The sequence below is a fragment of the Canis aureus genome, chromosome 37 (assembly GCF_053574225.1).
Source record: "Canis aureus isolate CA01 chromosome 37, VMU_Caureus_v.1.0, whole genome shotgun sequence".
In the NCBI taxonomy this organism is placed as follows: Eukaryota; Metazoa; Chordata; class Mammalia; order Carnivora; family Canidae; genus Canis; species Canis aureus.
Window position 1 is genome coordinate 11,789,988 of NC_135647.1, and position 13,261 is coordinate 11,803,248.

At 45.7% G+C, this 13,261-nt stretch overlaps 1 protein-coding gene across 2 annotated transcripts in view; it reads left to right on the forward strand.

Moving 5' to 3' along the window:
- Nucleotides 1-1,989: 1,989 nt before the first annotated feature.
- DTNBP1 (dystrobrevin binding protein 1) overlaps nt 1,990-13,261 on the forward strand; it is a 125,205-nt gene continuing 113,933 nt past the window's right edge. The window contains exons 1-3 of one of the 2 annotated variants that reach the window (XM_077885787.1): nt 1,990-2,148; nt 12,141-12,194; nt 13,148-13,198. In XM_077885787.1, coding sequence (XP_077741913.1) covers nt 2,093-2,148; nt 12,141-12,194; nt 13,148-13,198 — 161 coding nt within the window. In that variant the 5' untranslated portion in view covers nt 1,990-2,092. Of the gene's footprint in view, nt 2,149-12,140; nt 12,195-13,147; nt 13,199-13,261 lie in introns of those variants that run through there. The other variant, XM_077885788.1, reaches the window with a different exon arrangement.

Here is a 13,261-nt window from a genome sequence, read left to right on the forward strand (position 1 = left end):
CCAATGTATTTATTGAAAAAAAATCTGCATATAAGTGAATCCACATGTTGTTCAAGGGTCATCTGTACTTACTTTGGATAGAATATCAGGACGGGGTGAAATTTTAGGACTTTGTAAGCCAAGTAAGGAGTTTGAATTTTATTTTGAGGGCACAGGAAGCAAATGAAGGGTTTAAAAGTAGGAGAGCAACATGAGCTGATTGCTCTTTTAGATAATTCTCTGGCTGCCATGTCAAGGATGGATTGATTACAAGGGTGTAGATGCCAAGAGTAGAATCAGGGGACCTGTTGGTGTTCCTAGTGAAAGATGACAGTGCCTTAGACCAGGGTGATTATAGCGAAGACAGAGAAAGGGGAGCAGGTTCCAGGAATACTTTAGAAGCAGAGTGGTTTGGACCTGATGAGTTACTATAGGGATGAAGAAGAGAGGAAACAGGTGATTTCAGGTGGCTTAACTTGAGCAACTTGGTGGAAGGTGGGGGCCATTAACTGAAATGGAAAAGACTGGGAGATGAGCAGGTCAGGAGATGAATACGCAATCAAGACTTCAATTTTGGGTATGTTGGCTTTAAGATGCCTACAGGATACATGTTAAGCAAGCAACCGGTCTGAACTGAAGGGGCAAGCAGGAGGACAGGACTGAAGAGAAGAGAGTTGGGCATCTGTGCCTTGATGGAATTTCCAGCGGAGAGGAGCACACATGGAGAAGAGCGGGAGGCAGGCGATGGAGCCTTGGGAGCAGCTGCTGAAACAGGAGTGGAAAGAAAGGGAGAAGTAGGATGTCCCTGGAGGCAAGAGAAGAACGTGTCTTAAAAGTGGTACAAGGGGGATCCCTGGGTGGCGCAGCGGTTTGGCGCCTGCCTTTGGCCCAGGGCGCGATCCTGGAGACCCGGGATCGAATCCCACGTCGGGCTCCCGGTGCATGGAGCCTGCTTCTCCCTCTGCCTGTGTCTCTGCCTCTCTCTCTCTCTCTCTCTCTCTCTCTCTCTCTGTGACTATCATAAATAAATTAAAAAAAAAAAAAAAGTGGTACAAGGTATGGCTTCCAGAGCCACTGAGAGATCAAGAAAAAAATCAGGGCAGGTAAGTAACAAATGGGATTGCAATGCATGGAGGGAGGGCACTGGTGACCTGACAAAGGCGGCCTCCTTTGGTGTAAAGGGCATGGAAAGACTTATCGAGGTTGAAGTGGAAAGTGACGATGTTCAAATAGTTGATTATCATCCCCATGTTTTTTTTTTTTTAATATTTTATTTATTCATGAGAGACACAGAGAGAGAGAGAGGCAGAAACAGAGGCAGAGGGAGAAGCAGGCTCCCTGGAGGGCTCCCTGGGGGGCGGGGCTGCATCCCAGAGGGCGGGAACACGACCTGAGCCAAAGGCAGATGCTTAACCCTGAGCCACCCAGGCGCCCCATCCATCCCCGGGTCGTGAATGAAGAACCCGAGGTTGGGATGGTTAAGTATCTCACGCAAGGGCAAAGCCGGCGGGGGCAGATCCCGGATGCCCTCCGTGAAACCGTTTGCTACACAGCTGTGCAGGCCGTGCAAGAAATTTGCCCAATTCTCTCGCAAACCCTGAAAACCGATGCTGCCCTCGAAGAAGCCCTCCGCTGAAGGCCCTCGTTCGCGATGCCCCTGCAGGTTTCTACATTATTTTTTTTTTTTTTTTAATTTTTAAATCTTGAATTCAATTTGCCAACACGCATCTCCTGACTCCCGGAGCTCATCTCATCGGGTGCACTCCGGCGTCAGAGAGCAAGCCAGAGAGACCCCGGCCCGGCTGGAAGGGGCGCCCGGGCTTCCGAGGGGCGCGCGGCGGAGCGGGGAGGCCGCCCCTGTCCCGCCGCCGGGGCCCACTGCGGCTGCGCGGGCCTGGGCGGGGCGGGGCGGGGCGCGGCGGGAACGCGGAAGGCGCTGCGGCGGCGGCGGCGGCGGCGCGGGGCGCGGACGGGGCGCGGACGGGGCGGGGGGCGGGGCCCGCCTTGAGGGAGCGGGGCGCGCGGGTGACAGGTGTGGGGCGGCCGAGGGCGACCCGGGGCCGCGGCGGGGGCGGCCTGAAGCCTCAGGGGACGAGACGCGGCGGCGGCGGCGATGCTGGAGACCCTGCGCGAGCGGCTGCTGAGCGTGCAGCAGGATTTCACCTCCGGGTGGGTATACGGGGGGGGGGACGCGGAAGGGACCCGGGGGCTGGGCCGGGCCCCCCGGACGCCGCCTCCGTCCTCCCTCCTCCCCCTCCCCCCTCCCCGCACCCCGGTCCCGTCGCGGCCGAGGAGAGGAGCGAACTTTCCGGCTCTGAGGAACTTAGGTCCCGGCCTGGCCGCGCCGCCCGGTGCGCGGGGGACGCCCGGGCCCCTGTCCCGGCGGCTGGGCGGCCGCGGGGGAGCGCGGGTCACGTGGCGGGCGCGCCCCCGACTTCCTGCGGCCCCGGAGCACCTGCCGGCGGGGCCCGGGCTCCTGCGGGGCGGGGGGGGCGGGGGCCGCGGGGGCCGCGGGTCGTGGGCGCCGCCGCGCACCCTGCCCCGCGCCGCGCGGACGGCCCCGCTCTCCCTCCCTCCCTTTTGTTCCCCCTCCCCTCCCCATCCCTCCCCTCCCCTCCCCTCCCCTCCCCATCCCTCCCCATCCCTCCCCTCCCCATCCCATCCCTCCCCTCCCCATCCCTCCCCTCCCCTCCCCTCCCCTCCCCTCCCCTCCCCTCCCCTCCCCATCCCTCCCCATCCCTCCCCTCCCCTCCCCATCCCTCCCCGCCCCTCCCCTCCCCATCCCTCCCCGCCCGGGGTTCGGCGCTTCGGTGGAGAACCTCTCGGGCCAGGCGAGCGGCCGAGCCCCAGCGACACCGCCGCACCTGCCGGCGGCCCCACGCTCGGCCTGGAATCACCCGGGAGTCGTGGGCGACCCGCATCCCCGGCTGCAGCCCCGGCCCGCGTGGTCCGACTGGGGCTGGAGCTCTCGCAGGAGGTCCGCAGCCCCCGCCCCCCGCCGCCCGTCACCGCCCGGGATTCCAGCGAGCCCGCAACTGGGGAGCCGCCGGCGGAGCGATTCGAGCGCCGGGGGGTGGGGGTGGGGGTGGGGGTGGGGGTGGGGGGGTCTCATCTCTACCCCCCAGCGAGTGTGTTGTTTTGCAAGTTAGTTGCACGGTCTTGCCTCGGTTTCCACGACTGTACAGAGATGATAAAGATGGTACTTGCAGGGGTTTGGAGGTCAATGAATGAGCGCGTGAAATGACCCGCAGAACAGCAAGCGCGGTGTCCTCTGTTGTTACTACTTAGTGCTCAATTCGTTTGCATTTTCTTATTCATTTCTTTAGAAAAAGTGTCCCCTTCATAAAGAGTCTGTTAGCTTGTCATACAAACCCTTTGGAGAATTTTCTGAATAAGGACATCTCCGTCCAGCATCAAAGGGCTTTTTTTTTTTTTTTTTTTTTTAGATTTTACTTATTTATTCATGAGAGACACAGAGAGGGAGAGACACAGGCAGAGGGAGAAGCAGGCTCCACGCAGGGAGCCCAATGGGGGGGGGGGGGACTCCATCCCAGGACCTGGGATCATGACCTGAGCCGAAGGCAGATGCTCAACCGCTGAGCCACCCAGGTGCCACTAGGATTTTACATTTTCAATGAGAAAGATGCTGGCTAAGATTTTATGGGACAAAAATGTTCACATGCATTGCCTCCTGAGTGCTGAGTATTTGGGGCAAATACTTGAGCACTTACCACATGTAAATCATTTTTGATACTTTCAGTTTGGAGTTCTTAAGGATAATTATAGATGCTCTGGGAGTGCTTCATTTATGGGTTGTATGGGTTGGTGTTTTGTTTTGTTTGCATGCTTGCAATTTTTTTTTTCCCCATTTAAATTGAAAAAGGAACTTCTGGGAAGCCCGGGTGGCTCGGCAGTTTAGCCCTGCCTTCAGTCCAGGGCATGATCCTCCCCCCCCCCCCCCCCCATCGAGTCCCACATAGGGCTCCCTGCATGGAGCCAGCTTCTCTCTCTCTCTCATGAATAAATAAATAAAACCTTGAAAAGAAAAGAAAAGGAACTTTTTTTCAGGGTGTAAATTATCTAAGAATTTGGGTGGTATACTGGAATGGTTTGCCTGGAGCATGATAGTAGTGGTATTAGGTACACCCCCCCCCCCACCCCGTACACCCCTGTTATCATTACTTTCAACGAGTTAATGACTTAACAGCCTAGCTTCTGGTAGTTACTGTAACTCTGGGTTGTATGGGTGCTTCAGAAGCTGTTCATTCTCATGACTTTTGCTAAGGTTAAACTTAGCTAGGAATGTGAACTCTGGACTCAAACCATCATGGGAGATCTGGGTAACCTGAGTTTAGGGTTTAGTTAGGAAGGGGGTTTAGTTAGAACCCCTCGGGAAATGACTAATTGACAGTGTGGTAGACTGGAGCCACTTGGGGATTAGACATCCTGAGAGGGCTTGCATTCCATTTAGGCACTTGTTTGGCTTCCTCCTGGAGGGATCACGCTCAGCCGACTAGCTACTCCTCTCCATCCAGGTGGTCTGTTGTGCAGCTAACTGGCGGCTCGAAACTCTCCTACTCACTTTTGTCCAGTTCACAAATTCCTGTGTGATTCTTAACCAAGAAAGAATCCTCTTAATTCATTTTAGTAAACTCTTCCATATTCAGCTTGAGATCAACCTATTTGAACATTTTGTCCTGATGAGGAAAGATGAAATTAAGCAGCGTCTGTGTATGTTGCATGAGGGCAGGGAGGGATTCAGAGGTGAAAATGATATGGCCCTCACCTCCCCAAACTGTCAAATTGTACCTGACATACCTTTAGAATACTTGGTTCTCCTGCCCATAGAAACGAGCAACTGGTTTCTGAAATACTTCAGGAGCTTCCAGTGTTGGGTTGCCCAGGGGAATCAGTAGAAGGAAGGCCTACTGGATCTCTGTGTTCCTCAGTGTTGCTCTTCACAGTCACCCAGAGCACCAGCATCTCAGAGCTTTTCTGCTCATTTTCAACTAACGAAAATTCATGTAACTGGACTTTCTTTTTAAATATTTTTATTTATTTATTCATAGAGAGGCAGAGACACAGGCAGAGGGAGAAGCAGGCTCCATGCAGGGAATTCGATGTGGGACTCGATCCTGGGTCTCCAGGATCACACCCCGGGCTACAGGCAGTGCTAAACCGCTGTGCCACCGGGGCTGCCTATAACTGGACTTTCAACAGACTGATTTATTTATTTTTTTATAGTAAAAGAGGATTAGTGATCAGTTCCCCAAGAAAATGTCACATCAGTGATAAAAGCATGTCTGATGAACACAATGAATTTCCTTCCTCTTTCCACTCAGAAAACATGCCTCTTAAGATCACTTAAGGGCAGTGGCCAGAGATGCTGGTGGTGTAAGCGGAGGGGGACTCTTAAGTTCTCCATGGACCTGGGGTCTCTTTTATAAATTTTTTTGAACAATTTATTTGAGAGAGAGCACAAGTGCATGAGGGGCCACAGAGGGAGAGGGACAAAGGGACTTGCTGAGCAGGGAGCCCTGCTGAGATCATGACTTGAGCTGAAGGCAGGTGCTTAACGGGCTGAGCCACCCGGGTGTCCCTTTGTAAATTTTTATTCATTGTAACAGTTATGTCAAAATTGAGATAAACCTGGAAATTATATCATCTGACATAAGTGAGTAGCTGGCTGGCCCAAAGGACACAGGAGTGAGGTTCTGGGCCTCACTCTTCTCCCCTCACCTTAAGTGAGGCCTAATTTCACTTAACTTACTCAAAACTGTTGGAGCCTTTTGGGAAGTTGACATAGAACATGTACTTTTTAGGGACAGACTTGAACTCTGAGGGAAACTTTGGGATATACTGAAGCACATACTTCAAATCCACTCTGGTCTTTGGTTTTTGTCCTTCAAATCCACTCTGGTCTTTGGTTTTGAGCGGTTCAGACCGAAAGCCTCAGGAATGAAGCAATGAGGCATGCAAAGCCTGCAGGGAATTGAAAATCAGATTTACTGAAGGTTTATAGCCTGCCTGTCACCGACTGGTGTTTCCTGTTTGTAATGCTCTGGGGTCTTGTGGGTAGGGATAGAAAACTTGTATTGTTGCAACTAGGCAGTGGGTGTTTCTCCCCAGAGGCCACCACTGTCCCCAGCTTCACCCCTGCCCAGCAGACTCATTTCCTCTGCTGCCCTCCTTTAGTATCAAAACCTGCTCAAAGGAGAGGATCGAATAATCTAATTCATAGTATGGCAAAATGCTGACATTTTGCCTAAAATTTTGACCCTTCCATGATTACTCGCCTGTTTAATAAGCAGGAAAAAAAAAAACCCTCAATATTCAACCCGACTTAATAACTATTTACTGAGTTCCTACTAAGTGTCAGACACCAGATGATGTGCTCAGAAAGTGTCCTTTTTCACGGAAGCTTTTTTTCATTTTATTAAAATGCAAACAGATTTAAGAGGCTTCTCCCTCAGTTTCCTTTACTAATTGTTGTCTATATCTTGAGCTGGATCCTGGGGCTGCAGAGTCATGGGCAATGGAAAGGGAAGTAGAGGGAACTGAACAGTAAAGATACAGGTGACCTGTGTGTCTGTGAGCCCAGAGGGAGGTGTCCTTAATTCAGATGCATTTACAGAAGGCTTCAAAGAGGAGGTGGCTTCTGTACTGGGCCTCCAAGAATGAGGAGGAATTGTAGCAGATTTGGGTGAGGACGTTTCCAAGACAAGCAGTTGTGGGAGCGGAAGCTGGAAGGGAAGTTTAGTGACTAAGAAGATCTTTAGTGCTTTGCTGAATGAATTCATTTATCAAATACTTAGCACTTTGTGACAAGTGCCGTTCTAGGAGCCAGGATGTAGCAGAGAACCCGGCGGGCAGCAAATAGCGTCCCTGGGCTCTTTCTAGTGGCAGGAAGCAGAAGACCTCGAAGGTCAAAAAAACTGTCACCAACAGTACAGCAGGTTAAGGGAGTTGTGGGGGCGGGGGGGGATGAGGTGATTGCTACTTGGTACAGAGAGGTCCTGGCTTATTTTTATGTTGACTGAGTCTTTGAAGGTTTTTGTGGAGGGAGCAGCATGAGCCTGCCTGTATTTCTGGAAGAAATTTGAGAGGCCGTGTGATGGGAGGGCTGGAGATGTGGAATAGGGACGTTATTTGGGAAGCTCTAATTATGGGCCAGGGGAGAGATGATAAGACCGTGCTGGTGGTAGCCGTGTCACAAGGGAGTGGATGTGACAGGCATGGGGTGGATTTATAAACAGTGCGATGTAGGAAGGGAAAAAGGTGGAGAACTTAAGAATGTAAGGGAAAAAGGTGGAGAAGTTAAGGATGTTGACTTTGAAGTATCTTAGATGATGCCATTTACAAACAAAAGCATTTCAGAATAGTTTTGAAAGAAAAGCAGTTGACAGTGAATTTGTTGTACGAGGTGAACTTATGGCTTGACCTCCAAGAAGCAGTTGGAAATACAGGAAACTCTCCGGAGACAGGTCAGAACCAGCACGGTGTAGTTGTGGTTAATTAGGATAGAGGTAATCTAAATTCTTCTCCGTTTCCTGACTTTTTGCAATTTTGGTGTGACTCAGGTTCCACAGCTGAGGGTCATGTGTACTTTGTTGTTTTTTAAAAAGATTTATTTATTTATTTTAGAGTACCAGTGAGCTAGCGAGTACAGGGCGAGAGGGAGGAGAATCTCACGCAGGCTCTGCGCTCAGTGGGGCTCTAGCCCATGACCCTGAGATCATGACCTGAGCCGAAATCAAGAGTCAGATGCTTAACTGAGTGCCCCCCCCAAACCTGCACCCTGGCGCCCCGAGCCATGTGTACTTTTAAGTGTGAGGATGCTTTGTTTCCATGGTCTTGTTTTTAAAGAGAGGGAAAAAATGATAAACTTTCATGGAAAAGTACAATAAATGGGATTTGTATTTGTAAGCAGAATTTAAGGTCAGAACAGGGAGACATGAGCACGGTTAAAAGAATTGAACCTTAATGACAAAATATGCTCTTTAATATGTTTTTTGGTGTTTACAACAGTCATGTGAGCTTTCATAATAGCTGATGAGGTTAGCTGAGTAGGAAATTGAAGCGCAAATGAATGCCATTAAGGTCACCCCGTGAGGTTGAGTCAGCTAGAGAAAGCACATTTTCTGCTTCTCATTCATTATAGTGCTCCGTATTATCATTCTGTTTATCTACTTCTTTTTAAACTTGTTGTGGAGGCTGTTTTTGCTAATCACCTCCTTGTCTTAGGAGATTCTTCCATTTTAATATTTTCTCCAAGACCTAAAAAAATGTTATCATTTTTTTTTGTGCTTGTATCAAATCAAGGTAAGTCTTTGGAACAATCTAAAAATAAACTGTTGAGGTGTTAGGACAAATTTGAGTTTTACTGTTTTGAACTTCAATGTGTGTATTAGTTGATTTTGGTAGGTGATAACTGTCAGGTGTTCATCTGAGTCTAAATTGATACAGTCACACACACAGCAGTCCTAATGTCTTCCTGGGGTTGTGTGGGAAGAAGACTGGGAATGGTGGGGGAAGGAAGCCTTTTCCAGGAACTATGTACATAGTTTCTTAATTTTCTTGGTGGAGGTAACTCTTATACATTTGTGCATTAGCTGTGTTTACAGAATGCTGCCAAAGTCGTATTTGGAATTTTATTTAATTCCTGTGGCAAATCATTACGGTCAGTTTAATACCACCATTTTATGTTTGAGGAAACTGGGATATTACACCCAGATCAGTATTGCCTTCTTAGTGAGTCTTGACATTGTGGGATATTAAATGGCTTTTATTAGCGAGTTGTTTCCAGCACAGAATCATTGTGAGAAGTTTTAAGTAGAATTAGAACACGATAAAAACAGTATGCTACTTTTAGTTGAAATCCTAGGGGTTTTTTTTTTTTTGGTTTTTGTTTTTGTTTATGTTTAAGATTTTATTAATTTACCATGAGAAACAGAGAGAGGCAGAGACACAGGCAGAGGGAGAAGCAGGCTCCATGCAGGGAGCCTGATGTAGGACCTGATCCTGGGTCTCCAGGATCAGGCCCTGGGCTGAAGGTTGTGCTAAACCGCTGAGCCCCCTGGGCTGCCCAAAATCCTAGATTTTGAAGATGTATTTCAGCAAGGAACTTTTTTTTTTTTTTTTAAGATTTTAAAAATTTATTTATTCATAGAGACACACAAAGAGAGGCAGAGACACAGGCAGAGGGAGAAGCAGGCTCCATGCAGGGAGCCTGACGTGGGACTTGATCCCGGGTCTCCAGGATCACACCCGGGGCTGCAGGCCATGCTAAACTGCTGAGCCACCTGGGCTGCCCAACTTTTTGTTTTTGTTACTTGTATACACACACACATACACCTGATCTTATTTTTGTTTTCCAACTCAAAGTAAGAATAATAGTCCTTGTGACCCATTCTATGTTGCTCTCCTCAACCTTCTTCACTGTTTCTTGCCTCCTTCCAGCTACTTTGCTTTCTCCATCGGTTTCTGTTCTGAATTTTGGCACACGGATGATTTATGTGGAGAAGGTGTGATGAGAAAAGATGAAGGGCTGAAAGGCTGCGTTTATTACAAAAGTGTTTTTACAAAGCAAACATAAAAAATAGAATCACACAGCGAACCCCATATATATATTCATTATTCTGATTCAACAGTTGTCAACCATTGCCACATTTGCTTTGCCTCTCCCATAGGTATAAATCTCAGATCTATTATATCTCTCCTATGTCAGTTTGCACTCCTAAAAAAAAATAGAGACTACATAAATGTAATGCCAACATCATACTTAACAGAATTAACACTGACTCTTTGATATTATCAGTTATCTAGTCCATAATCAAATTTCCTGGTTCCTAGAAATGTCTTTTTACAGTTGATTTGTTCAAATCCAGATCAAATAAGTTCCACACATTACATTTGGTTAAGGACCAAACTGAAAGCAGATGGTTATTAAGGAGCTGCATGGAGAAGCTCTCATTGACTGACCTTTCCAACAATTTTATTTTTAGCTGCCTCTGACATTCCTTCTTGCTCTTTTATTCTGAACTAATTTCTTCTTTTTCGGGGAGGAGTTGTGGAGGAGCACAACAGATTTTATATATTACAATTGAGAAAGTAAAAGTTTATTTCAGAAATAAGTATTTGATGGGGCACCAAGGTGGCTCAGTCGGTTGAGTGTCTGCCTTCATCTCAGGTCGTGAATCCCAGGGTCCCAGTACAAGTGCCCCACATCGGGCTCCCTGCTCAGTGGAGAGCGGGCTTCTCCCTCTCCTCTGCCTCTCTCCCGGTTCATGCTCCCACTTTTGCTCATTCTCTCTCAAATAAATAAATAAAATCTTAAAAAAAAAATACTAACCTCCATATTTGGCAGACCATATAAGAATGGTCCATAAAGAATCATAACGGTTCCCTTGCAGTATCCTTGTACACGTAACTATATGGAATTGTCCTGAGTCACTAAAAATAATACTAAAATCAGTTTGAGTGTAACGTACTGCTGGGTATCACCAACCTAGTATAATTCTACCTGGATGTTAGAACTAAGGGCCTTTCTCGAGTTTTGGAGTGGAAGTGATAGAGCCTGATTGTTGAAATAACTTTTCCTAGTTGTTGTGTACTCTTAATTTAGACCAGATTTACTAGTTGCCAAGGTGAAGCTTGGAAATTTATATTGTTTCTCTAGGACAGTTCAGACTCTGTTAATACAACTCCCTTGACTCATCTGGAGAGAGATACACAAATGGGTTTTGTATTAAAGAAATTTCAGAGTCTTTTGAACAATGCAGAGAAGTTTATCACATTAGTATTTTTGTTTTTAAAAAACAACAGAGTAATGTAAAGATTTTTGTATGAAACTGTCATTCCAGTTTGTTTTTTTTTTATAAAAAGTCTCTTTTTGGTAGTGAGCCAGGCATTATGCACAAAAAAGATGGAGTCCTCTGCCCAGGCTTGCACATAGAGGTTCAGGCTTGGGGGTGTTCAAGGAGAGTCAGCTGGTATTTTAGGCAGTTTCTGGCTGATAGCAGTCAAGCACCTTGAGGAAGGGCCCCCTATTTCTCCTTTTATCAAAGGCTTGTTAGAGGCGGTGGTGGTACAGTGGCCTATGTTTCAGACGCTATTTGGAAATAAAGATTTGTTAAAGTAACCACGTGAAGAACATTTACAGCGATATCTTATTTTACATGATAATGTCTCACAATATAGCACTCACTTTTTTGGCAACTTCTTATAATAGACTACCATATAATTAATTGGTACAGAGTCGACAGCCAAAAGAAGGTGAAAATGGGCCAGTGAAGTAAAAATAGATTAAACAAATCTATGAACTTCATATGATATATATAGTGGAGCCTATTTAATTTTATTTTTCTGTGTATCTCTAGGCCATTTCTCTGTTTTCTAGCCCAGTAATTTTAAAAAGCCAATAATAGGGAGTAGGCTGCTGTAGTTAAGTAGCTAGAAGCAGTAAGTTATCCCTGATAATCAAAACACCAGTGGTGTGGAGATGGGGAATTTAAATTTAGAAAAGAATAGAAACAGGATCCCAAACAAACTCAAGTGACCATAGATTGATTTCAAGTTGGTAAATGAAAAGACATTCCTAGCTCAAAACGTCTGAGGAGATGATTATTTGGCCACAAAATTTAATCAGTGGTATTATTCATAAGAATGACCTGGAGTGAGCAGAAAATGTTTGATAGAATATAGCAAGTCCTCTTTAATGAAAAAGGTTTGTGATATATTTTAAGAAACTTTTGATCAGTGCTAAAATTTCACAAAACGTTGGTACTTAAAGAGCTTTGAGTGCCTGCTATCATTTCTATTTAATAAAATGTGGTGCTTAGATGTCTTTGTTATCTACCAAATTCACCTGTATGGACCACTTCTTTTTCTAATGATGCCAGGTAAATGACATTTCTCTAGTCCAATCTGATTTAGGAATTGTTTCTAAGGGATTGAGGCAAGAAAAATATAAAGATGTTTTCTACAAATGTTTGGGGTGTCTGATGTATAGTAAACCCTTAAATACTTGTCTGGAGAGCTGCTTAATTCTTGCTAAAATAATTAGCCCATCCAATCTAAAATTTTAAGAACTGTGGAATTCATGATTGGAAAAAATCTCTTAAGCTGTAAAAATATGATATTTTATACTTGTTGAATTATAGGCTGAAGACTTTAAGTGACAAGTCAAGAGAAGCTAAAGTAAAAAGCAAACCAAGGTAAGCCTGTGCTAAGATTTAATTTATTGTGACTTAAATTTTATACAGCTTTTGGCTCTAGTTATAAAAGTACGGTTACTTTAGTGGATTTTACATCTGTTGAGTGCATTGACAACAAAACAATCTGATTATTTCTAAATTGTGTAACACTGGAAGATTTTCTGATAAAATTGTGAAATGGCTGAAGACATGGTGAGGTGTAGTTTTTTTCTAGGACAGCCAGTGGTTATTATTTGATCACAGTTAATCATTTTGTATATTAAGCACAAAGTAAAAGTCCTGCATTATTGAGAAGCAGGTTAATAATGAAATAGTACTTGGCGAGTGAGCCTGTGGAGCTGTGTTACATGTTTTCTATAAAAACACCAGTGGTCGTTGTACAACTTTTTCTTTTCTTTCTTTTTTTAAAGTAAAGCACGACCAAATTTCACTTTAAGCCTAGAGATTATGAGTTTTTTTTTAAACATATTTTATTTATTTATTCATGACAGACACAGAGAGAGAGAGAGAGAAAGGCAGAGACACAGGTAGAGGGAGAAGCAGGCCTCATGTAGGGAGCCCTATGTGGGACTCGATTCTGGGTCTCTCCAGGATCACACCCCCAGCTGAAGGCGGCGCGGCTGCGCTAAACTGCTGGGCCACCAGGGCTGCCCAGGATTATGAGTTTTTAAAAACAATTCTTATTATCTAGCATTTTATCAAGGTATTCATCGTATTAAGTGCTAAAAATAATCTATAAGGCAGAATGATGGATGACAGTAGTTTGCAGTATTTTCGTTGTGAAATAAAATAAGACATTTCTCTAAAAGTTTAGGTAAATTCTCATTAGTAACTTAAAAGAATTCCACATTACAACTGATGGTGTCAAAATTCTCATATGTATTTTTTTTTTAAGTTGGCCTAAATTGGAAGCAATTTTAATAAAATAAGTTTCTGTTTTTGTTTTTTGGCAGGACTGTTCCATGTTTGCCAAAGTACTCTGCTGGTCTAGAATTACTTAGCAGGTAAATGTTTGCATTTAAATAAAAAATTATACTTCTGACTATTGTCTAAAAATATTTTATACT